Raw genomic sequence first — 25870 nt, 5'->3', positions numbered from 1 at the left:
TCTAGGCCTCCTCTATTACCCTAAGCCTCGCTTAGGTGTCCAACATTGCCTCAAAACTCTACAGTTTCCAGCTCCTCTCCCAAATTTCCTCCTCAGCAAATTTTCCCTTTCTTCAATTGATTATATCAACTAGGGTGTGATGGAGAGAAATTTTATTAAACTACTGTAATTCACAACAATGGGTGAATAAACTATGCAACCCTCCAAGGCATCTTTATATATTTAAAAGAGAATGTGTACTAAATTAATTAGCCTCTAATTGGTAGAATTTGGGACATCAGTACAATAATGTGGGAAAAAATACAGAGTGGAGAGAAGATATTTTTTGGGCTGGGAAAATGACTACCAAATAACGTTTTGCACACAGTAGGCATCAACAAATATTTGTTAAAGGTGTTATTAAGTGAAAGTAATCCTGCTCAGGCAACCTCTTGTGTACCTTAGGTCAGCTTTAATTGGTTTTTCCCCCTGGAGGCAAAAGTTGTTTCTCACAGTGGCTTATTCAACAACATCAGAAAGGGGTGGCACAAAAGGCGGGGGGGTGTTGAGGGTGGAAAGGGCAGAAAAAGGAAATACTGTATTTTTATAGGTTGCATTTCATTTTAAAACATGTTTTTGGTGTGTTTTGTTTTGTTTTTAAGAACAAACCGGATTCTTTAGTAGAGGAATTTGCTGCACAGAAAAATGTAGTAAAGGCCAAAACCCATATTAAGATGGTAAAATACTAATGTATTTTGGGGAAGGACTATTTATTATTAAATGCCAGTCAATTTTAAGTTATGACTATAGCTCTCTAAAAGGCTACCATATGGGGGTGAGGGTGGAATATTTCCCAGGTGAAGATACAACAGGAAGATGGAAGGCAGGGTAGGTCCTCAACTCCTACTTATCAGCAGAATCACCTGCAGCTCTGGTTAAACCATATACTCTGGTCCTCAACTCACAGAGCTGCCCAAGTGGGACACAGCTGTGGTTTTAACAAGAGCCTGATGTGATTCTTATAAGAGTGGGCCTGTAGACAGTCCTCAAGGTTGAGATACCGGCCAGGAAGCAAGAAGACGTGAACTGAAGCCCTAACAGCAGAGTAAGTGTAAAAAACAATTTCCAGACATAAATTCAAAACAGAATTAACAGGGTTTAGTGATTTACTGGATCTGGCAGATGAAAAAGAATGTAGGGGCAACTGAGATAAGAATTGTGCCATTAAAAAGAGAATATTAAGAATTCAGAAATCAGGGTTTTTGTTTTTTTAAGATGGAGACTGAGAGAGAAGAAGTGGTCGTGTTACAATGCTGAGTCAACTTTGGTTAAATTAAGTGAGGTGGTTATGGGGCATTTGGAAGAGCCGTCCAGAGAGCACTTACAAATATTAGCCTAGAGTTTTTTAAAATGATGTCTAGGACATGAAAACGCAGGTGAGAAAATCACTGGTATCTTGGTGGTACTTGAAGTCTAAAGAACAGGTCAAGGCAGGGGAACTAAAAATTACTCGGTTGTATTTTGCAAAGTACAGATTTGCTGAGCCTCTTAGCGAGAACTGCTTCAGATGAGTGCCGGGGACAGAAGGAGACTGAAGTGGACGGGCGGAGCCCACTCTGAGAGGCCATCCATCAGGGATCTGACCCAGGCCTTAGCAAATGTCTAATTGAGAGAAGCCGGTGTACACTGCCGCACAGCTCCGCGCTACGTAAGTCTCCCCTGCTGAGGTCCTAACTCCAGAATGGGTACGCAAAGGTCTGAAGCCCCCACCCAGTTCCGGAAAGGAGACGGCGAGGCTGACCAAGATGCGGGTCAGACCCGGGGGCTCCTTGTCCACGGACTCCGCGAATCTTTCTGACCTCCCTGGGCCCTCAGCAGCCAGTTCCACTCACTTCTCGGAGGGTCCGGCCCAGCATGGTCCTCGTGCCCAGCCTGCCACCACAAGGCCCAGGTGGCAAGGAGGAATAAGGGAGGTCAACACCTGCGCCGGGATTACACGGGCGCAGCCATCTTCGCTCGTCACTGCACCTTTCAACACCGAGTACTTAGATTGGTCGAATTGCAGCTGGGGGAAATGATCCTTGCACGCGATTGGTTGGCGCCGCAAAGCAAGTTCTACGGCGAAGGAGAGCGGGTCGTAAGGATACTCGGGTTAGGGTCTCAGAGGGTGTCGGGGAGCCTTGGATTCTCTGTGGCGTCGCGAGCGGAGTTTGCTTATGCTGCCGGGGGCTCCCGGGACAGGGCTTGATTCTAGGGGTTTTGCTTTTGCTTTTCAAAGGGGTGGGGATGTAAGGAAGGAGGAGAATGGACAGAATGTTGACTGGAACGTTAATTGGGGCTTTTCAGATGGGAAGAGCAGAATAATTCCATATTCTTCTTCCTTCATTTGCTCCATTCGTTAGGCTGACTTCATTTTTGAATTCACAGCTTTGAAATAGGCTGGTGTCTTTGGCAGAATTTGACCTAACTCACGGGTTAGAGTTCGATCCCATTTAAATGCATTTTAATTAGGGCACGCAATTCAACCGTTCACGATGGAATTTCTGAAGACCTTTGTACTTAGAAGAAATCCACGTACTGCGGTTTGCTTCTGGAGAAGCCACGCCGAACAAATGCCTTCAGTTAGAAAGATCAGTACTACCTCTCCAAGGAGCACTGTCATGCCCGCCTGGGTGATAGATAAATATGGGAAGAATGAAGTCCTTCGATTTACTCAGAACATGATGATACCTGTTATACACTATCCAAATGAAGTTATTATCAAAGTTCACGCTGCAAGTGTAAATCCTATAGATGTTAATATGAGAAGTAAGTTTTTGAAAGACATTCCTCCTTACCTTCCTTCCTTTCTTTAATTCAGAATTTCATCAGGGATCAGTTTTAAAAAATCAGTTGTTATTTGACTACACTGGTTAACACGAAGGAATAGTTTAAGTATTTGACAGTATCTCAGATACTATTAATCAAGTGTTTGAAATTGCAGTGTTCATGGTATGCTTTAGTCTTTTGCAAAATATAAGTAAATACACCTTTTGAAATGTTTCCATGCTTCCTTAAAATGTAAGTTGGAATTTGAGTTAATTTGGGTTCCACAGCTAACTTTTTGTTTATATTCTCCTGGGAACTTGATGGTATTCTGAGGGCCATTGTAGGTTTTGGAGGTATGATTGTTTTCACATCAGTTCAGAATTTGCATTTTTGTAATAATTCTTTGCTCTCCCACTATTCACATCTTTATTGATGCAGTGGTGGAAGCAGGACAGGTGCCAGATATGATATGGACACAGTACTTTCCTCATTTCTGCTGTTACATTTTGACCTCGGCAGTTAAAATACCCTTTCCTGTGCGCTTTATCCTAAATGGGAATGTTACCATCTTAATTTCTGCTGGGGAATATTGACAAAGCTTGGAGAGCACTATATTCCTTAAAAATATATACACCATGCAATTAGTATAGTGCTGAAAAGATTGATTACTATTTGTGAATTTAACTTTGGGAAAACAATGAGAAAAATATTCCTCACCCATGTCTTCTGAAAAAATTTAAAAACTTTCCTGGAATGATTGGTTAGTTAACCTCTGTGTTATAAATAAATAAGGGGCCCTATGCAGTTCAATTTAACCTAGGTCTGTGTTTTGAAGCCTGTGTGTAACTTAGAGTTCTTATCAGATTGCCTTGTAACAGTTACTGTATGTGAACTCTGCGAGATTAATTAAATTTCTTGGTTTATATAAACCAATTACAAAATTAGAATTAATGATAGAATGAATCATTTTGTGAAGTTTATGGAGAACTTTGAAAGTGTTGAGAGTGACATTTCTTCATTCTTCCTCCTATTTACCAGGAGCTGTGTGATGATTAGGATGTCAATTCTCAAGTTCTTTGGTCTTAAGATCTCTTTAGCCTCTTGATAATTACAATGGGCTTTTGTTTGTGCGAGTTATAGTTATCAGTATTTACCTTACTAGAAATTAGAAGAGCAAATTGAAATTTTTTATTCCTTTAAAAATGCAGTAAACTCCTTTGGTGTTAACATTACAAAATTAAATCAGTATAGAAGTATAAAATGATATAAAGGGGCATCTGGGTGGCTCAGCGGATGAGGTGGCCAATTCTTTATTTCGACTCAGGTCATGATCTCAGAGTCCTGGGATTGGGCCCCATGTCGGGCTCTGTGCTCAGTGGGTAGTCTGCTTGAGGATTCTCTCTCTTCCTCTCCCTCTGCTCCAAGTGTGCGTGCCCCCCCCCGCAAATAATTAAATCTTTTTAAAAAAATGACAAAAATGAGAGACAACTACAAAGGTGAATCACTGAAACAAGTAGTAGTTGGTAGAGCATAGGGTCTACTTCAAAGTGCTTACAATGAAAAACAAGTGCTTACAATGAAAAATAACTATTTCCAAAATAAGCAAAAAAAATTTTAGTGAGAAGAGTATCATTATTTTATACTTTTATTAAACCAGAAAGCAAACAGATAAGCAAGACAGATGGATTTTCATGAACTTCTGTATTCAACCTATTGCAATATGTTATTTGAAGTTAGTGAAGAAATCCAGCCTCATACAGGTAGTTGAAAAGAAAGGACCTCAGGGCGCCTGAGTGGCTCAGTTGGTTAAGCATCTGCCTTTGGCTCAGGACTTGATCGTGGGTTCCTGGGATCGAGCCCTATATCAGGCTCCCTGCTCAGTGGGGAGTCTGCTTCTCCCTCTCCCTCTGTGCCCTCTGGCTCTGACTCTTGCTGTTTCTCAAGTAAATAAAATCTTCAAAACAAAACAAAACCCTCAAAAACCTCTTAGGCTCCTCAAAAAGATCTTGGGGATGTAAAAAAAACTTGGGGAACTGCTGGATCAGGGAAATAAAGTCTAGTGCTGTGGTCTTTAGGTTATTTTTTGTTTGTTTGTTTTTTAAGATTTGATTTTTAAGTAATCTCAATACCCAACACAGGGCTCGAACTCACAACCCTGAGATCAGGGGTTGCACGTTCTACCAACTGAGCCAGCCAGGTACCCCTTTGGTCTTTAGGTCTTTTGACTCCAATTTTTAATGTTGCCATTTTTAGCTTAGTGACTATGTCTAGACCTGGGCTATCCAATATAGTAGCCACTCGTCACAGGTGAGTGTCGAGCAATTGAAATATGGGTAGTTGGAATTGAGATGTTAGTCTAAAATACATACTGGGTTTCAAACAGTAAGAAAAAAATGTAAGCTATCTCATAATTTATATTGATTACATGTTGACCTGATACTATTTTAAATATATTATATAAAATATTAAGATTAATTGTATTCTTTTTTAGTAGCTACTAGGAAACTTAAAATTACATATGTGGCTTGCATTATATTTCTGTTGGACTGTGGCAATCTAGACAGTGTGAGGAATAGCTAATACACAGGTGTTTGTGGGGCAGGAGTTTGAGGAAAGACTTGGACTCTTCAAGTGCTTATAGCTAGAAAGCTTCCTATTAAGGATGAGTTGAAATGTCTTTGCTATGATTGTCCCATGAAATCCACATTTGTATTCTTTTTGTTTGCTCTGAAGTAAGAGGTGCTACTACTTGTTGGGTATGTTGTTTTACTTTATTCATTTACATTGGGTATGAAGATAATTTAGTTTCTATAGGCTTTGTCTTTAAGTGGTAGGCTTATATCCAACGATCAGTATGTTTTTTCATCTCCTTTGACTGTGAATCCTTTGGAGATAGATCCCACCTTCTGCCAACCACTGCCTGTTTCAGTGCTTCACATATGTAGTTGTCATTCGGTCTTTCTTTTTGCGTCATTTTATATTTTCATTCTAAAGATTGCAAACTAAAATTAGTGGTGTTTTAGCCTTGAGTAATTTGTACCTATTGTCTTCTTTTATATCTGTTAACTTTTAATTTCTCTGAATGCACGTGCACAATTTGTTTTGTGTACATCTTAATTTTCAGTAGGGTGCCTGGATCTTGACTTTCTTGGCTCCTATTTAACAATGTAATATTGTTTTACTTTTATATGGTATTCTTGAGACATCTTACTAGTTTTTTTTATAACTTAACCAAGTAATATTATTTGTAAGTTATCTTATTTCCTGCTCATGGATCCTTTTTTGGAGAATGTGTGATTGTTGTTGAAGGAGATACCTGAAATGGCAGCTTGCAGAAATAAAATAGTGAGTAGAAGATTATAAACTGTAGGAAGCCATTATGTCCCTTAACAAGAATGCAAGGACCAATGAAGCCAGGCTGTTTTTCTGAAGATAGCCACTATTATTGGCCATAAAATCATAAATCATGTAAATGGCTAAATAAATGAATCTTAACATAGAAAAAATATATAGCCAACAGCATCATACCAACAATGTTTGATTTCTTTAGATAGGATTAAAGTCTCTGAAATTGATGACCTTAGGATTTTCCAAATCGTCCCAACTCTGAGCCAGTTAAACTGGCAACCTCTAACAATGGGATGAAGCTCCTAAGGGCCCCCATTTATCTGTGTCCCTGAGCAGGTTCTCGCTCACTGTCAGCTGCGTTCTGGACTTGGGGCTTGTTTGGCTAGTACCAGTGAGGCAGGGCTGCTCAGTTGACCAAGAAAACTTGGGCAGCCTTGTCCTGCAGGCTCTGTACCTCAGAAAGGACTAAAGCCTTTTGTGTATCTCTGAAACAGCAGCTACACTCTGACATAGCTAAATACCCACCTTGCTCATACCACATAGGAATTTCAGTGAATAATTGTTTGTGTTTTAATTATGGAAGAGGAATGTAAGACAGGAAGAGTGAAACGTGCCTTCCGAGAGTATTCCACGTGAAGTTGTTTGTCCCCCCGATGGCGGGTTCACTCCTGACTAGCCAGATGGCAGATGTGTTGTATTGGCATGGTGGCCATCAGCTTAGATTTTCTGGGACTATCCCACCTTTTCAAACACTCTCTCCCATGTGTCTTGATTTTTTTTTTTTTTTTTAGAAAAACAACTTCTGCAAGCCACCCACCTTTCCCTCCCGCTATATGGATTAACTTCCTGGTTCCTGTCTAAGAGCAGCCCTCCATGTGGGTTCCTGATTCCATCCCCTTCTATCAACTCAGGAGCACTGTCGCAGAAATTCTTTTCTGTATCCTCAATCTTTCCCTTTCTACCACATCATTGTGATTAGCACACAAACTTGCTGTTATTTCTCCCCTCTTAAAGAGGGAGAAGAAACACTTAAAAATCCTTTCTCCGTCTCCCCTGTGCCCCTCCAGTCCAGTTTCATTTCTGTGCTCCCCTTCATAGCAGAACTACTTGAGAGAGTTGAAGGGTCTCGGGTCTCCAGTTCCTCCCTTTCCATTGTCTTTCGAGCACTCCAGGCCACAGCAACTGCTGTCAACGTCACCAAAGACCTCTGTGCTGTTGAATCCAGTTGTTTGGTTTGGTTTGGCTTTTTAAAAAAACCTATTGGCAGCTTTTGACTTTATCTGAAAAACTGTCTTACCTGTCAGCATTTGATTTTTTTTTTTTTTGAGATTTATTTATTTTTAGAGTCCTCAAGCAGGTGTAGGGAGCAGAGGCAGAGGGAGAGGGACTCCCCATGCCTACTCCCCACTGAGTGCAGACCCTGAGATCGGGACCTGAGTGGAAACCAAGAGTTAGGGGTTTAACGGACTGAGCCACCAAGGTGCCCCAGCATTTGACTTCTTGAAATGACCCGCTTCCTTTGGCCTTTAGGGACCCCCTCTTCTCTAGTCAGGCCTTCTCAGTCTCCCTTGCTGGTTTCTTCTCATCCTTAAGATCTAATGTGTTACCTCTTCGGATGGGTGGGGGGAAAGGGGAAACTCACGGAGTGGTTTAGTGATTTCGGAACATAAATTGTGGCACATGACACGAGAAAGGTGGAAAGAGTGCTTATCTTGAAGAGCCTAACCTAGCAGAAGTGTTCTCAGAGAAATGTCAAGCGGAAGTGGCTATAACAATTTCGTGTCTTAGAAAAGTCATCTTACATGTTGAAACTTTGTAATAAACTACTTTGGGTTATCTTAGATAGCCAATTCATTTGAAACAAGGAAGTTATGATTAGAATGTTTTCAGCTCTACTTAGTTGGTATTTATGTAAATATTTAATAAATAAAAATACATATAATAAAGTAGTTAACTGACTTAGAATAGAGGTAGCAAATGGTTTTTTTTGTTTTTGTTTTCTTTTCCACTCTCAAATCTATGCACTTATTTCAGAGATGTTCTAGAAGCATTTTTGGAGGTGTGGGGAACATTATTCCTAGACCGATGTTAGGCATGGATATAGTATTTGATACTATTTGTTAACTTCAAACAGCTTGAACATTTATCTTCTTCACTAGATTTGCACCAAATGATTTTGTTTAAAAAGTTCATGAATGAATAAAAGAAACCATCTTCAAAGAATAAAACTATAAAAGAAAATACCAAAAGTTCTGAAGGCAGTTTCAAAATTGAAATTTCAAAAACCTTGTGAGCAATGGTAGCTTTAGTTGAATGAGTGGTTATAACTTTCCAAGTAATTTTCTTTGTAAAGAACAACATTCCTTGTTTTTGTGCTTTCAAGTGCGATGATGAAAAACAGTGGTGAGGTTGATTATTTTATAATCCACATCTTGAGGATCTAGAATCTGGTGTGTAACTCTGTAGGGGTTTTTTAAATCATTTATTCTTTTGGAGGAAACCGATAAATTGTATTTCACAGGTGGTTATGGAGCTACGGCTTTAAATATGAAACGTGATCCTTTACATATTAAAACCAAAGGAGAAGAATTTCCCCTGACCCTGGGTCGGGATGTCTCTGGTGTGGTAATGGAATGTGGACTCGAGGTGAAGTACTTCAAGCCCGGAGATGAGGTGAGTTAATTCCTTTTCTAAATATAGAGATTTCATTTTCCTTCTTTTGGAAGTGTATCCGTATTCTTGACTTTTTTTTTTTTTTTTCCCTTCAAGTATATTGAGCTTTGGCTAGAACCCTCATTTTCTTGGTTCTGTTGTTATATTTTTCACAAACAATTCCAAAGAGCTTGACTGTACTCGAGCTTTCTAAATCTAGTACTTAAGAATTGCAAGACTTTAAAATATGTAGGATTGGGACAATTTTTTTTTTCTTGAAGTCTTTAAATGGCAATTTCTACCTTATGGGTTAGATGGTTTTAAAATAGCTAAAGTTTGGTATAATCACCTGTCACTTGTCACTTTGAACTTTTATACCAAGAAATTAAAGTTGAGCTCATAATAATAGCTAATACTGTTCTAGTTGCTTTTCATAAAAGAACACATTTAATCCTTATGAGGTAAGTACAGTTAGGCGCAGTTTACAAGATGAGGAAGCCAAGCTGTAAAGAGGTCCCACAGCTAGTAAGTGCTAGAGCCAGAATTCAAGCCCCAGAGGCTGTGCTCTTACCAGTACTCTCAGTAGTCCGTAAATATGGTAGGATTTATTAGCATCTGCTTCCAGTGTGGTTTGACTTGATAAATTCAGAATCATGCTAAGTACTACATTTATATCGTGTAAAAATAACTCTTTTGCTTGGCCTGTTGCTGACTTGTGCTTTTTCACAGGGTGGGGTCTGTATTGGGGAAAGCCCTCACGCTGAGCTTTGGTCAGAAAATACGTTTCTAATGAAGTCGTGTGTTGCAGGTCTGGGCTGCAGTTCCTCCCTGGAAACAAGGCACGCTGTCGGAGTTTGTTGTAGTCAGTGGGAATGAGGTAACTCCCCAACTCCATGCTGAAATGCCATTAGAAAGGATAAACAAAGACTGACAAATATCTCTGAAATAACTGGTTGCTTTTCACATCGGGTTTGTGTTTTATGGGTAGGTTTGAAAGAGCTAAGATAGAGAATAGGAACTTTCGAAATGAGTAAAAAAAGAAAAGTATTTGATGTCCTTTAGTAACACGGCCTGCCAAAGCGGCTCTTTGTCTCACGGAGCAGGGATTTGGAGTGAGATCTAGAAACCCTGCTGGGTTTCTCAGTTTTACCCAGAATAAGCAGTTGAAACCCAATATAGCAAATGGAGCATACCGGTTAATCATCAACAGAAGCATGGGAGTATCAGGCTTTTTCAAATAACTTTAAAAACAGTCTAATCAAATACAGTCAGGTGGCCTGACAATTTGAATAGAGAGAAAGGGGTTAACACTGAGGAAATTGGCTACAGAAGGGAGGGCAGGAAGGGAAAAAGGGGTATTACTGAGATTAGAGAAAGGCTGGCAAGATTATCTTCCACTAAATGGGAGTAAAGGAAGCAGCTGATCTCAAAAACAAATTAGAATGTGTTTATGAGGGCTCAAGGTTTATTTGGATTTATTTCTGGGTATAGTCAGAACTAATGGGATTATTGAATGTGGTCTCTTTATGAAGAATTAAGCAGCTTTATCTGATAATGTAGCCTATAAAATATTACTGAACCTCTGTGAGGCAGGTTGAGTCATTAGAATATTCCTTAGGGATAATCCTGGAGTAGGATATGTAGTAAACACGGACCCTGGCAGAATGTTATAGACCTATCGATGAAAGTAGTTGGATTCCCATGCAGATAAATATACTTAATTGTGTTCATAGGTTTGCACGTCATTGCTTATTTTTCACTGTTGTCTTCAAATTTAGGTCTCTCTCAAGCCCAAATCACTCACTCATACCCAAGCTGCCTCTTTGCCATATGTAGCTCTCACAGCCTGGTCTGCCATAAACAAGGTTGGCGGCTTGAATGACAAGAATTGCACAGGAAAACGGTAAGTATTGAATGTGGCATCTAAACCTCCCTTCTTTTCTTCTGTAAGGTCTTTCTTTGCAGTAGACTTGTGAGAAGAGTATTAAAATTCAGACCACTTGCATGAGCAGAGTTGTGGTAACATTTAAAACAATCTCCAAAAAAACTCTATTTGTGTCAGTTTGTACTTTTTTTTTTTTCTTTTTAAAGATTTATTTATTTTAGAGAGAGCGCCTGAGCTGGGGTTGGGGCTCGATCTTACAACCCGGAGATCATGACCTGAGCCGAAACCCAGAGTCGGAAGCTAACCGACTGAGCCACCCAGGCGCCCCCAGGTTGTACTTTCTAACCTCATTGTGTTGATTCTTAGCCCAAGCAAATGGGAATTTTTAAATGGAAACATGTAGGTGAACGTCAGGAGTTGAACTTCGTGAAATAATACAAAATTTTGTATGTAAATTTCTGCAAAGAAGATCCATAGCTTTGAGATTCTTGAAGTTTTAAGCATCACCTTATACATTTTCTAAGGAATGATGTCAAGGTACAGGTGTTTTTTTTCCCTGCCTCTGCTAGGGTTTGCTCTCTGACTTGTAGATTTCTGTGAAGGCCAGATATAAAGGGACTGCAGAACACTGATGAATATTCTTGAGTTCTCTTAAGCTTAATGGTTGGCATCCTTTTTTATTTTTTTTAAAGATTTTATTTATTTATTTGACAGAGAGAGACAGCCAGCGAGAGAGGGAACACGAGTAGGGGGAGTGGGAGAGGAAGAAGCAGGCTCCCATCGGAGGAGCCTGATGCGGGGCTCGATCCTAGAACGCTGGGATCACGCCCTGAGCTGAAGGCAGACGCTTAATGACTGAGCCACCCAGGCGCCCCTGCTTGGCATCCTTTAGGTCACTTCTTGTGCTTCAAGGTCTTTACTGTTTGAGTCAGCCACAGGACAGTGAGTAGGAATGTCTTAGATGTACTTGAGTCCGTATCCAGATTCTGCTGCTTTCTAGCTGGAGGGGCCCACCTCAGTCACTTCTCTTCTGTGAGTTTTGTTTTAAGGGTTAAATGAGAAAACACAAGTAAAACTAGTGGCACATGTTGTGGCCCATGGAAGCACTCAGTAAATGGTGGCTACTCTTATTAGCAGTGAGACCGTATTCTTCATATTTTAGAAAGTTGGCGTGATAGGGAAAACTGATTTTATTTTTTGGTGAGAAAGCTAGGTACTAAGAACCATTTAATGATTGTGATAAAGGAGAGAGATCTGTAGGTCAGTTTTTAATAAAACAAGTTTTTTGATTACTATGAATTAACACAGGTAAAATAACTATACTCTTGTGAAACCTTACACTTTTAATGTGTTGGACTATAAAGGCTTGAATTTAATGAAAGCTTAATAGCTGTGTTTCTGAAAACAGTGTGAAGATGATTCATCTAATGAGCTGCTACCCTTTGTTGTAGAATTCAAGACAAATATTTATTCTAAAGGTCAACCCTGTTTTATTTTTTAAGCTTTTGAAGTTACTGTTTAGGTCAACTACTTTGTTTAAATTAAATTAGTCTGGCTGCATAGCTTTTTCTAATGGTCTGTCTTTGTTAATAACCTTGCAAAATTCAGGGTTTTTATTTATTTATGTATTTACTTACTTTTTTAAAGATTTTATTTATTTGACACAGAGAGACAGCCAGCAAGAGAGGGAACACAAACAGGGGGAGTGGGAGAGGAAGAAGCAGGCTCCCAGCGGAAGAGCCTGATGCAGGGCTCGATCCCAGAACTCCGGGATCATGCCCTGAGCCCTTAAGCAGACGCTTAAGGACTGAGCCACCCAGGTGCCCCAAATTCAGGGTTTTTAGACCTTTATTATTATTGTAGGCTCCGCATTGACATTGATGCTTTATTGTTTGGTTTTTCCTTAAAACATTAGACTTTCCATGCCTGCATGACCAACTCTGTATGCTATGGTTAGAAAGCTCTCATTCTTTTAGCCAGTTCAGGGCTCTCCAGGCATATTTGTTTTTAGTACCTAGAAGAAAACAATTTAGAAACCATTCTAGTTGTCTTTCCTCAGGTACATGGATCTGTGCCCCCATTTTATCGTTGGCCTTGTGTGTAAATCTTTGGTACTGTGTTGTTTTCTGTTTAAGCAATAATGGCCTGGAACTGGGGAAATAGAACCCATGGTCCTATTCTCTGCTGCTGACTCATCAGGTGACCCCGAGTATGCCATTTCTGGTCTCTCTGCAGTTTCCTCCAGGGTGCTGAGCGGAGGACAGTATAGGTTGTTAGGGGAACTTTGAGAAGTGGAAAGTTTCATACTTCATAAGGCAATTACATAGTGTATTGAGTTAGGAATGTTTATTGACTTAGCCACATATTAACCAAACTGGAGTGAAATGCATTGTAAAGAGCCTCACTAGCTCATATCCTGAACCTCCTGCATTCTCACCTGACCTGCAGGATGCCTTTGCTCCAGTGGCAGTGAGAGCTTTGGCCCATGGTGCTACAGGAAATCTGTCTCCTGAAGTTATTGCACATGGGTGGTAATAATGGCCTACCTCTCCCAATTCCTTATTTGCGGGAAACAAATGAGAGGTGTGAGCACCTTAAAATACTATAAAAAAATTTTTTACATGAAGAAATTATGACTAAAGTGGGACTTTATTATGTGTAAACTCAGAGGTTCCAGTGTCCAAAGTGGCTTTTTTCAGTTTGCTCCACCATCCACATGAATAGTCATTTTTTGGTTTCTCTAAGGCATAATTATTCTCTTTCTATTAGCTGTTGACATTAAGGCGTGTTTTAGTCTGCAATAATGCAGGTCAGTGTTTGTTAACAAGGGCTAATAGTCTGTTTTTCTAACTAGTTAATTAAAAAAAAAAACCATCAGCACCTTGGAAGATTTTACAGGATTTCTGTATAACAAACAGCTTTTTCAAATTAAAGCTTTCTAAGGTAAGGGTTCAATGTGTTTACTTTTTCCTTTTTTGTTATATAATAGTATTTCTGCAATAACTGAGTATCTGTTAACCGAGGTGATAGTTTAATATTGATGTCACATAATATGTCACTTTTGCTCACACATTGATATCACTAGAAATGTCAGATAAAATGATTTTTTTTCTTACCAGCCCATCCATAGTTTCTTCATGATTTATTAAGTTGGAAAACATAGATAACCTAGGGCTCTCAAGATGATAGAAATGTTTTAAAAAGTGGTTACACCAGGTATTTTTTTGAAAGCAGTTTAGTCTGATGGTTATATTTATTGGTAGTGTCATGCTACATCTTGAATATTTCATGATCTACCTGAAATTCATCTTTTACTGGGAAAATTGTACTTCACTCTGACAGAAGTATTAGAAAGTGTTAGAAATTGAACCATTCCTCTTCCACAAAATAAATTTCATTTTCAAATAGTATGTACTTGAAACTCAGTGCAGTGAATTTAGAAATGCTTTTCACTGTTTCTTATTTGAGATTAGGCTTTATGACAGTAAATTTTTGTCACGTAATTGTAAATTGGATGTCTGATTAATTCTAATTAATTAGACAGGCTCCAACTTGAAACCATTAGGTTTCCCGCCCTCCCACAACCACTCACTGTGCTTACGCGGTAATTATTAATACAGCTTCATTGCTTCAGTTGCCTTCTGCCTGTTCTGTACCCCACCACCCACCTGTTTCTCCGCACTCTCTGCTCCCACTGCCCCTGTGGACTTCGGGTTTTCTTTTGCACTTGACTGGGTGGTATGGTTAGAGGGGTAAGGGGAAGAAGAAAGAAACCTCAGCAGCTTACTTGCTTCAAGAAAATCCCGTGGCTGGGAGGAAGAAGAGAGGGAGGGTGGAGGCTCTGGCCAGTGTGATGCAAATGAGTCTTGCCACCGCTTCTAGACCTATTTTGCTGGGGCCCCAGAAGGGCTCAGTTCAAGGAATAGTAGGAAGCTCTTTCCTGGCACTTTGTGGTTTACAGACCAGCTCTCTGGGTGACTACGGTACTATCTTGTAAAGCTCAGAAGCCCTCTGCTCTTCGGGGCACTGTAACTTAGCCTCCAGCCTTGCCAGTGAGCCAAGGTGTCTCCCCCCCCCCCCACTCCAGCCCCCAGCCCCCTGGGGTCATAGCTGACTAAGTGGCCAACCCTGTGATCTTTTTTCACTTCTTAGCATTTCACCTCTCTGAAGTATCTGGCACTGCTGACCACTTCCTTAAGACTCACTTTTTCCATGGCTTCAGGATACCAGACTCCTTTAGTTTTCCTGCCTTTTTGACCATCTCTTGTAACTTTTAGAGGACCGTCTCTTTCTCCAGCCCTTAACTGTTGCTGTTCTCCCTGTGTCCAGTCACTCCATCACGGCTCTCTGTCTGCCAGAGGTCTGTCACCTGCTCCCAGCTTCTGTTCCTATTATGGTAGCTTGCAGATCTGTTTCTCACCGTAGCCTCTCTGCTGAGTTTCAGTTAGATATCCCTCCATGTTTGAGACTCCACTGGTGCATGACAAGACTGCCTGCCTGCCACGCCGAGTCCGCCTCTGGAGTGCCAACGTCCATTAACTCGCCAACGTCCATTAACTGGCATTTCCCTTCAGCCAAAACCTGACGCTGTTTCCAGACCCTGCTGCCTCCCCCTCTACAGCACAACTCCTTGCCCGCTAAGAAGTTGGTTGTCAAACTGGGGAAAATGTCTTCCAAGTTCTTTTAATATGGGGGCTGTAAGATTTCAAGGCATTTCCAGTTCTCTTCTGCAGTGAATAGGCCTAAAATACTTTTGCATTTGAATTGACAACCCTCATTTCTAGTTTGTGGTTGATGTGCTGGTGTCAGATGACAAAAATAATACCCCCTAGTGATGCGTTTATCCTTTACTCGAGGGAAAAGCACAAGCACGCATAGATTGCGGAGCACAGTGCCTCACGAGCAGGGGAGCACTCTTCCTGAGGGATTTTGGGCAAGAGCGAGTTTTACAGAGCATTAGAAGAGGCAGCACGGAAATGGCATGATTGCCTAGGAGGTCAGTGATTTCCTTATAAGGCTAGCAGGGCCCGTTTTCTAGGGTAAGGGAAGCTGGCTAAAGCTGAGTTGGAGGATTGTGATTGGTGTTAGGTTTCCTCAACCGCGATGCGTTCTTTGTAAGGGCAGAACGAATTAGGTTTAGATTTATGGCGTGGGCCAGGCCACTGGGGTAGCCTCCATTTTGTGGGTCCTGATCTACGAATTAACTTTACTAGTGGTGTGTTGTAAGTTTTTACGTGTCTCGTAATTGGAAGAATTTTCTGCCGATGAACTTCTGGTTCTGTATATCTCAAACCTTGTTTAACCATTTTTCTTCTTCACTACTTATATAATCTAGTGCTAGGTACCATGGTACTTATGCTAATAAGACAGTAATTTCTTGATACTTTGTTGTGTCAATTTAGTGGGAAGTAGGAATATTCCTGGAAGGCATTCTTAAGCCAGGACAGCCTGCAATAATGTAACTCTACTCACAAAGGACTATGAACCACATCAGTATTTTCCGCTAAACCCACAGCATTTGTATTTCCAAATCTGCTTCCCTCCCACCAAATCTAGTGTTACTTGTCATGAGAGGAAGATAATGGAGGGTGTAGAAATGGAAAGAGACAGAAATTTTAAGTGATTGTGGTTAATAGGGAAGGAAAAATCATTTTCCCTCTACCTTTCTGAATTCTCCACTGAAACCTCTGTAATAAAAGATTGATGAGGAAAAACAGAAGTGTATTAACATGTATACCTCAGGTATGTGAGATACCTGGGGGAAAATGAGGCACTCAAATGGGTAGCTTAGAATTCAGGCTAACATACCATCTTTAGCTGAAGACAAAAGAGGAGGAAGAGGTGGGGAAGGCCAGTTGTGAAGAGGTTACCAGGGAATGCATGGTAAAATTTTTACAGATTTAAGTTGGTGCCTTTTCCACTGATAAGGGTCTAAAGTTATCTCCTGGGATTAACCTTTGTCCTTCCTGGTAGCTAGGAGAGAAAGTACGCCTTCATCAATTTATGTCCTTCTTTTAGGCTAAAGAGGAAGGGTAGAGCGCTTTCTTGTATCTGCTTCTTCTTAGCTGCCTTCAGCTCAAAATAATCCTTATGCCAAAGTGGTATATTTTGGGGCAGCATATTCTGCCATCCTTCATTAGCATATCTTTTGCAGATTTTACAAAAATCCATGTTCACGCAAGTATTTTGCTAGGGTTCCTCTCAGGGCCTTATGTAAGTAAAGGGCTTGGAGCTTAAGCTTCATTGGCTCTGTAGGGAAGGAAAATATGGTTTTCCTCTACTCTTCTAAATTCTTACCTGGGTCCCCTGTAACAAAAGACAGATTAAAAAAGCAAAAGCACGCACATTTATTTAATATGAGTCTTATGTGACCCCCGGGGAGACCTTCATAAGAAAATGAGGATCTGAAGAAGTGGTTAAGCCTGAGTGTTTTTATGCTGTGTTTGATGAAGAGTGAAGAGTCTTAAAAAAAAGGGGGGGGGGTGATACATCAGAGGGTATGAGCTAAGCATAGTCAACTGGGAAGTTTAGCAAGGCCTGTTCATTCAGATTTCTCGCTGTATTCTGTCTTGGAGACAGGATGTCCCTGTCTTCCAGGTATAGGAGCACCCCTCTTACGTGAGGGTCTTAGGACCTGCTTCAGGGATGAAGGTCAGGGAGTCCTTCCTGTACACGCTGTTTCTCAACTTCCTTTAGGTTAAAATATTCAGTATGCCAAGGTGCCATGTTTTGGGGTGGTGTGTCCTGAACCCTGTCGGCTTCGTGGTGAATCTGACTATACTCCTTCTGTCTGTTACCCCTCCTGTTATTGCTATCATAAACATTCCATCCTCTGTCTTCCTTTCTTCTCTCTGTTCTACACCAGATTGAAGGAACTGGTGATTCGATACGGTTCCTACTGCTTGTCTGTTTAGGGAGACGTGTTCCCAGTACTCCTGGTTAAAATTCTGAATTTCGTTTCCCACAGAATAATTGTTATACTGTATATGAGGTTCTTGGTCCATTATGGGTTAACTAAACCTTAATAAATGGCTACCCTGGGCACCGAGCCAACGTATATAAATAGCTTTGTTTTCATGGGAAAATGTGTTTAAAGTTCCAAACAACTAATTCACACATGAACTCTCCTGCAAATTGGGGAATGTCTACATGAATTACAGAGGCTTAGAAGGGGACACACAAATCCGGGCTATCTCGGCCAAGTGTGGTTGATTTGTTTTGTAGTTCTGGTCTACTTGTTCAACAGATTAAATTTCTCACTCACTTTAAGGAGTAAACTTAGCATATTATGTTGTATTTTGCTATCTTTCACCCCCCCCCCCTTTTTCCCCAAATTTAAAAGTAGTTTGCGAAATTAAAAAATGAAATTGTAGATTTTCAGCAGCATCCTTAGTTTTTAAAGACCATTTATTTCTACTTATGGAAGAGTTAACCAAATTTAACTCATCTTTGTTTCTGAGCCATTAGGACTTTTTTTTTTTTTTTAAGTTTTGTTTGTTTGAGAGAGAGAGTGTGTGCACAAGTAGGGGGGAGGGATAGAAGGAGATGGAGAAGCAGACTCCCTGCTGAGCATGGAGCACGACTTGGGGTTCAGTCCTAGGACCCCGGGATCATGACCTGAGCTGAAGGCAGACACTTAACGAACTGAGCCACTCAGGTGTCCCTTCCATTAGGACTTTAAAGGTACTCTGATCTTGCGACGTGGCTTTTTTCCTCCCACAAGTACATGGTCTGGGGGGAATCATGAAGGTCATATACTTCTATGTTAGAAAGATAGGGAAAGTATATAGAAGCTTAAATAAGATTGAAAATGCCAAGTTTTCTTTTTTACTGACTCCTAGGGTGATCCTCATTTCACAGGAGATGAAAATGAGGCCTGCAGTTAGAGTTGGGACTAGAACCCAGGTCTCTAGATCCCCAACCCTGGCATTCTGCTTTCTGGGGCGAGGCCAGGATATAGAAATTTGAAAGATAATTCCTTACTTCTGGATCTCAAGCTGTTTTGTAGTAGGTTTCATATATTTTTTATTTGCAAGGCAGTCAGGGTGTTGATGCCTAACTCTTACGGCTGGAATACTGACAGTGTGATTGTAGAGGGACTTAGGTGCCCAAATAAGAAGTAAAAAGTGACCCAGTCATGGAAAAGAAGCCACCACTGAGTTAGTACCTTAATGTATGTTTTGGCAGAATTGACAGATTGGGCAGAAGTGACAGAAAATCAGATTATAAGGTCTCAGAATTCATACTTTCTCCCATATTTTTTATATCTGCCACAGTCCACATCTCACTGATTTCAAAAAGAGCTCCACATGTGAACTTAGGGAGAAACGTGATTAAAAAGCTTGGCAATTTTGAATTACAGTGATTTTTCCAAATAGAGTATTTCCTGGGCACTCGCTCTATACAATAAGCAATATTTTTCACTCCAGCAAATAGACTTCTACTTCAACGAGGCTTGAATATACAGTGTGACCATTATAGCAAGCTGGGTAGAAAGCATTTCCACTGTATAGCACTTCAGTGAAGGGCCACTGGGGGTAAGCAACAGCCGCTATTTTCCCTCTGTATTGAGAGTGCTTTGAAGAGTACAAGAATAGTTGAGCCACAGGACTTCAAACCATGGAGGACTAACCCACCTATTGCTGGCTTGAAAATTCGTTTTGTCTGCTGTCCTTTTTTGGGACTTTCTTTGAAGACAAGTGCAGGCCCTGGTTGAATCTGCACAAAAGATGGAGTTTGCAGGACCAGAGAAGGACGCGTCTCCAGGTCTTCTTTACAAGCTGACTGTATGTGGTACTTCAGTGGGCCTGCTTCTCACCCGTTTTGCACTTGGGGCCGCCATCAAGTGGCGACATGAGGAACTGAAGCTGCCATTGTAGACCTGCCCCTGCCAAGCACTGCTCTGAAACAACAGTTTTGCTTTTTTATTTGGAGGAATAAGGCTGCTTTGGATCAAGAGTTATGGGAGAGCGATGAACTGACAGTAATAAGGTTGGAGATATATCTGGCGGTTGGATCCGTAAGCAGCCATTATATTTGGTACCCTCTTAATCCAGCCTTCCAAGGGAGAGAAGTAGAAATGAATTTCAAGCTTTCCTTCATTGGAGGGAATTTTAATGCAATCTTTCAAATAGCCGGGTGATTTCCTCACTCGAGGTAGTAGCAGTTGTTGTCTTGATTGCAGGACATAATGCTGATTCGGATGACTTTTAAAGTCAAGAAACATCAGCCATCTGCTACATGCAGGGTAGTATGCCTAGTCCTGGGCCTAATAGGAGGTCTCTGCCCTCGAAGCCTTCCAGAATAGCTTGGGACACAAGCGTAGGGTGAAAGTTAACAATGTGGCAAGTGCCAAACATGTGGCATTGATACCCCGTTTGACACGCTCATAGGGGTGTTGTGCACGAAAGCTGGGACTTGGCTTCAAGGGCCGGAGGCCTCGGCGGGCAGCGAAGGCCTCTGAGAGTCTGAGGAATGGGCCAGTGTGCACAGGACTTGGGCATTAAGAGTGGGGCCAGGGTGACTGAGATGGAGAGTTCTTTTCAGAAAATGGTGAGACGTCAGAGTTGAGATAAAGATTAGATTGTGAAGGATTTAAATGAGTGTTTGACTTGTTACATTTCTATAAATAGGAAGCGGCCAGAATATTTCATGGAAGAATGAATTTTTTTTTTTTTTAAAGATCTTGTATGGGGGCGGGGGGAAGGAGGGAGGAAGACCGAGAAGGAGAACATGAACGGGGGAGGGACAAGGGAGCAAGAAGATTCCCCACTCCGCGTGGAGCCCTATACAGGGCTTGATCCCAGGACCCTGAGATCATGACCTGAGCTGAAGTCAGATTCTTAACCGAGTGAGCCACCCGGGCGCCCCTGGATGAATTAATTTTTGGATATATCTGTGAGGCAGTTTTAATGCTTCCTATCCTCTTCCCCCCCCCCCCATTTAAGAAGGACTCGAGTTATTAATGTATGAATCGAAAAATTTTAGAGGAGTTCATCTTTAAATTTTTTCCATTCTGTGCAATTTATAACTCTTTGAAAAATAAAAGTAATTTTTCTGGAAGGAACACAATTTACAGGGAGACTTGTTTTAATTACATTTAGTGTTATCAGTTTCAAAGGGAATAGCTGGCTCAGAAATTTTAGTAGTAACTTTTAAGATCTAAGGGGTGATAGGGGCGCCTGGGTGGCGCAGCGGTTGGGCGTCTGCCTTCGGCTCGGGGCGTGATCCCGGCATTCTGGGTTCGAGCCCCACGTCAGGCTCCTCTGCTATGAGCCTGCTTCTTCCTCTCCCACTCCCCCTGCTTGTGTTCCCTCTCGCGCTGGCTGTCTCTGTCAAATAAATGGGTGGAATCTTTAAAAAAAAAAAAGATCTAAGGGGTGATAAACAGCCTTCTGTGATTTGGGTTAGACAAGAACACAAAATGAAACTAGGCTTAAAATTGTAGACTGAATGCATGTCCCAAGGTTCTGTGCACTTGCTAGAGATAGGTGGCAAAATTCTCTGCACTTTCTAGCCACCAAGTCAAAGAGGGACGCACGTATTTGACAAAACTGGATCTGAGAGAGAGGAAGTCCTTTTGGGTTGGGACTGAGCTGATGGGAACCCAGGACTGGCATGTGAAGGGCGGTGGGAGAGGCTTGGAATCCAAACTCCCAGAATAGTAAAACGATGTAGGCTGTTAGATGGTATCAGTGGCAATAAAATGGAACAGAAGGTAAGCTGAGGAGTGCAGACAGAGTGAGGGAGAGAGCCTTGAGGATATGTGAGGAACAGCAAATTAGACAAGGGAAATCACTCTGAAAAGGCCCTGACATGGAAGACTTGTCTGGCATGTTCCAGAAGCAGCAGGGGAGGCCAGTGTGGCTGGAGTAGAGTGACTGAGATACAGAGCTGAGGAGATGGGGGCAAAGAGGGAGGGAAGGGGGAGAGGGACTCACAGCCAGCAGCTGTGAAGTTTACAGTGACAGATACATAGAAGCTCAGCTACTCCCACCATGTAGTCTTTAGAAAAATGTTTTTCTGTGCATAGTCATGAAGCAAATGAAGAATTCTCTCAGCAGTATCTCCTTAGCTAATGTGGTATCAAACAGTTTTGATAATGTTCCTCATTCTAGGTTGGTAGCATAACGCCAAAGTGCAGTTCAATACACACGATTTTCTAGGGACCTGGAACTGTGCAGTTCAGATAGGCAATTCTCTGGTGCTCTGTCTTCATTCTAGAAGAAAATGTAAGAATGCATAAAGCAGTGATTCTTGACTAGTGATTCTCTTTTGGGTCATGCACTTCTTTGGAAAATTAGTCTAGATCCCTCTCCTTCCCCATGCATGCCTGCAGAGTCCCACCAAATTTTGCCTGTTTAATTAGAGTCAGCTCACAATTTCAGAGGGTTCACACCCCCATGCACCCCACCCCAACTGATCCATAAACAAGCTGAACACCCTTGGTCCAGAGGGACAAGAAGGTTACAGTAAGCAAACGTGGTAAAAACCTGGAGCCCAAGGTTGTTTGTGCTGATAGGACAGATTCATCTGCTTTAACAGGAAGCCAAATTGAGGATAAGATTGATTTCCGTTTATGAAAGTTGATGAGCTTGTCGGGACACGTCTGAACAAAAGACATTTATTCCACTTTGGCAGGAATGTGGCTGGGAATGTGATTTTTCTTAGAGAGCTACTGAATCTACTGTAACGGAATGAAAAGGACCCCAAAGCTCCCTCCTATAGAGAAAGCTATGGTAATTTTAGCCTGGAAAAATTGTAAGGCAGATGTTACCAAGAACCGTCTGTGCGACTTAAAAAAAAAATGCGATATGTTGGTATTTTTGGTACTTGGTATTCTTGGTAAAGAGTTCATAGAATGTTTAAGCATTTATAGATTCTTGGCGAACCTAAAATGAAAATCCTTGTGTAATATAATCTTAGGAAGGTGAATGATTATTTGCTTTTGGGATTATTTATCTTTGAGCCAGCTTATGTTGAAAACCTCTTGGTCATTTATCCGGTTATGTTGACCTAATATTTTCATTAATTGTAGTTTCTTTTGCATTGCAGTGTTTTAATCTTGGGTGCCTCGGGCGGAGTTGGTACTTTTGCTATTCAGGTAAGACAGTTGTTTTTTTTTTTAATCTTGTGACTAGAAAGTATTTCCATGAATTTATAAACTCACATATTATAAATTATTTTTTCTTAAAAGCTGAGAGAAAGGTAGGTTCAGTAAATTCATTGTAATTTCAGCTTGCTCTTCTAAAAAGGAAATTTCCTAACATAGAAGGAAGCCTTAACCTTTTTAGTGGTTTAATAAATGAGCTAGTTTGTGGACGTCCTCCGTAACAAATGTAGGAAGGCTTTTAGGAAGGGTGGGGACAGTGCAGGTGGATGGAAGTTTGCAGTTTGGTAGAAATGAATAAGCTGATTCTAAAACGTATATAGAAATGCAGTAGCCAAAATGCTGTAAAGATGGCACTGTTCCCCCAAAGTGATCTACAGATTCAGGGCAAACTTATCAAAATGACAATTGCCTTTTTGGCATAAATGAACAAGCTGATTCTAAAATGCATATGGAATTGCAGGAGACCCCAAATTGACAAACAGTCTTTAAAAAGGACAAAGTTGGAGGATGCACATTTCTTGATCTTAAAACTTAATATAAAACTGCAGTAATCAAAACAATGTGATACTGGCATAAAGATAAACATAGATCGATGAAATAGAATTGAGCATCCAGAAATAAAACCATACATCTCTGGCCAGTTGATTTTTTTTTTTTTTAATATTTTATTTATTTATTCGACAGAGATAGAGACAGCCAGCGAGAGAGGGAACACAAGCAGGGGGAGTGGGAGAGGAAGAAGCAGGCTCACAGCGGAGGAGCCTGATGTGGGGCTCGATCCCATAATGCCGGGATCACGCCCTGAGCCGAAGGCAGACGCTTAACCGCTGTGCCACCCAGGCGCCCCTGGCCAGTTGATTTTTAACTAGGATGACATGACCATTAAATAGGGAAAAGAGTAGTCTTTTTAATTTAATTGATGGCACTGAAACAACTAGATATCCACATGCACAAGAATGACGTTGGACCCCTACCTCACATCATACGTGAAGACTAAATCAGCCTGGGTCAAAGACCTAAATATAAGAGCTAGAACTATCAAACTTTTAGAAGAAAACAAGAGTAAATCTTCATGACCTTGGATTTGGCAACAGATTTTTAGGTATATTACCAAAAGCACAAGCAAAAGAAGTAAATGAGCAGATAAATTGAACTTCCTCAAAATTAAAAGGTTTTGTGCATCAAAAGACACCATCAAGAAAGGAAAAAGACAACACAGGGAGCAAATCTTAGCAAATCATTTCTCTAGTAGGGGTATAATACCCAGAATATTGGAGCATGAGAGACTATGGACTATGAGAAACAAACTGAGGGCTTCAGAGGGGAGGGGGGTGGGGTAGACTGGTGATGGATAGTAAGGAGGGCACGTATTGCATGGTGCACTGGGTGTTACACGCAACTAATGAATCATCGAGGGATGTACTGTATGGTGACTAACATAATAAAAAAACATTAAAATTAAAAAAAAATACCCAGAATATGTAAGAATTCTTACAACTCAACAAAAGACAACCCAATTAAAATTTAGCAAAGGACTCGAATAGACTTTATTCAGAGAAAATATACAAATGGAGAGTAAGCCCATGGAAGGATACTCAGCATCATCAGTCATTAGGGAAATGCAAATCGAACCCATAGTGAGGTACCACTTCACACCTACTAGGATGGCTATTAAAACCTGGTGTTGACCAGGACATAGAGAAACTGAAACCCTCGTCCTCGCTAGTGGGAATGTAAAATGCTGCAGCAGCTGCTGTGGAAAACAGTCTGGCAGTTCCTGAAAATGTAAACATAGGATTGCCGTATGACTTGGCAATTTCATTCATAGGTATATGCCTGGCAGAAATGAAAACCTGTTCAGACAAAAACTGGTACACAGATGTTCATAGCAGCATCCATGTTCCTGGTAGCCAACGAGTGGAAGCTACCCTGATGTCTGTCAACTGATGAATGAACAAAATATGGTTTATGCATTAGTGAAATCTTATTCAGCCATGAAAAAGAATGAAGTTCTGATGCGTGATACCCCATTGAGTAACCTTCGAAACATGCTGAGTGAAAGAATCCAGACACAACAGGTCACATTTTGTATGATCCCATTTATATCCTGTCTAGAAGAAGCAGACCCATAGAGACAAAAGCGATTGTCAGGCGTTGGGGTAGAAAGAAAGGGTGAATGACTGCTTAATGGGCACGGGGTCTATTTTTGAGGTGAGGAAAATATTCTAGAATTAGACGGTGGTGGTGGTGGTTGCACAACTTTGTGATGTGCATAATGAATTGTATACTTCAAAACTGATGAAATGTTGAATTTTAAGTTTTTATATGAATTCTGTCTCAAACAGAAGAAAACAAAATAGTGCCCTGAGCTTCCAGGAACAGGATGGTACCTAATGGCCATTCCCATTATGGTTGAATGTTTAACTGACTTCTGGAGAAGGGAGCTTGATTAAGCCTCCCTCAATATGCAGGGATAGGCCCTTTCTCAATATGGGCCTAGTGAGCATACTCAGAGGCTCTGCCACATCACTTTCCAGGAGGGAGACTTTGGGTGCTATGATCTCCCACCCAGACCCCGTTTCGGATCTTTTGAGGACCCAGATAGTGCTGGAGTTTTCCATTTACCTGCTAACTAAATTAGGGACAAGGAGAGAGGACTCCTAGGGGATGCATGCACACCTTGACTTCTTTTTAATTCATCATTAGATACTGCTATGTTCTAAATGTTTGTCTCCCTCCTAAACTGTGTTGAAGTCCTAATGCCCAATGTGATGGGATTAGGAGAGCCTTTGGCAGGTGATTAGGTCATGAGGGCTCTGCCCTCATGAATGACATCAACGCCCTTACAAAAGTGTCCAACAGAGCTTCATAGCCTTTCCACCATGTTGAGGACACAGAAGGCAGTGGCTATGAATCAGGAAGAGGGCTCCCAGCAGAATGTGAGCATACTGATGCCTTGATCTCCGACTTCCAGGCTCTTGAACTGTGACAATCCAGTCCTGTTTATAAGCTACCCAGTCTGCGGTATTTTGTTAGAGCGGCCCAGACTGAGACAGCCAGGGCCTAGTCCAGAGACTGAGCAAGTG

General features: G+C 41.2%; 2 protein-coding genes across 3 annotated transcripts in view; one reads left to right on the top strand and one right to left on the bottom strand.

Moving 5' to 3' along the window:
* Nucleotides 1-2018, bottom strand: part of QRSL1 (glutaminyl-tRNA amidotransferase subunit QRSL1) — a 31912-nt gene extending 29894 nt beyond the window's left edge. Inside the window, exon 1 of the mRNA XM_008704985.2 lies at nucleotides 1872-2018. Within this exon, the coding sequence (XP_008703207.1) occupies nucleotides 1872-1895 (24 nt within the window). The 5' untranslated portion in view covers nucleotides 1896-2018. The remainder of the gene's footprint in view (nucleotides 1-1871) is intronic.
* A 74-nt stretch (nucleotides 2019-2092) lies between these two features.
* The window catches only part of RTN4IP1 (reticulon 4 interacting protein 1), a 44426-nt gene continuing 20648 nt past the window's right edge, over nucleotides 2093-25870 (top strand). Inside the window, exons 1-5 of one of the 2 annotated variants that reach the window (XM_008704987.2) lie at nucleotides 2093-2787; nucleotides 8657-8808; nucleotides 9596-9664; nucleotides 10566-10690; nucleotides 22727-22775. In XM_008704987.2, coding sequence (XP_008703209.1) covers nucleotides 2514-2787; nucleotides 8657-8808; nucleotides 9596-9664; nucleotides 10566-10690; nucleotides 22727-22775 — 669 coding nt within the window. In that variant the 5' untranslated portion in view covers nucleotides 2093-2513. The remainder of the gene's footprint in view (nucleotides 2788-8656; nucleotides 8809-9595; nucleotides 9665-10565; nucleotides 10691-22726; nucleotides 22776-25870) is intronic. The other variant, XM_008704986.2, reaches the window with a different exon arrangement.

This window comes from Ursus maritimus, unplaced genomic scaffold, assembly GCF_017311325.1.
Source record: "Ursus maritimus isolate PB19 unplaced genomic scaffold, ASM1731132v1 scaffold_13, whole genome shotgun sequence".
Taxonomy (NCBI): domain Eukaryota; kingdom Metazoa; phylum Chordata; class Mammalia; order Carnivora; family Ursidae; genus Ursus; species Ursus maritimus.
Note: the sequence above shows the minus strand (reverse complement) of the source record. Positions and strands in the feature narration are given on the sequence as shown.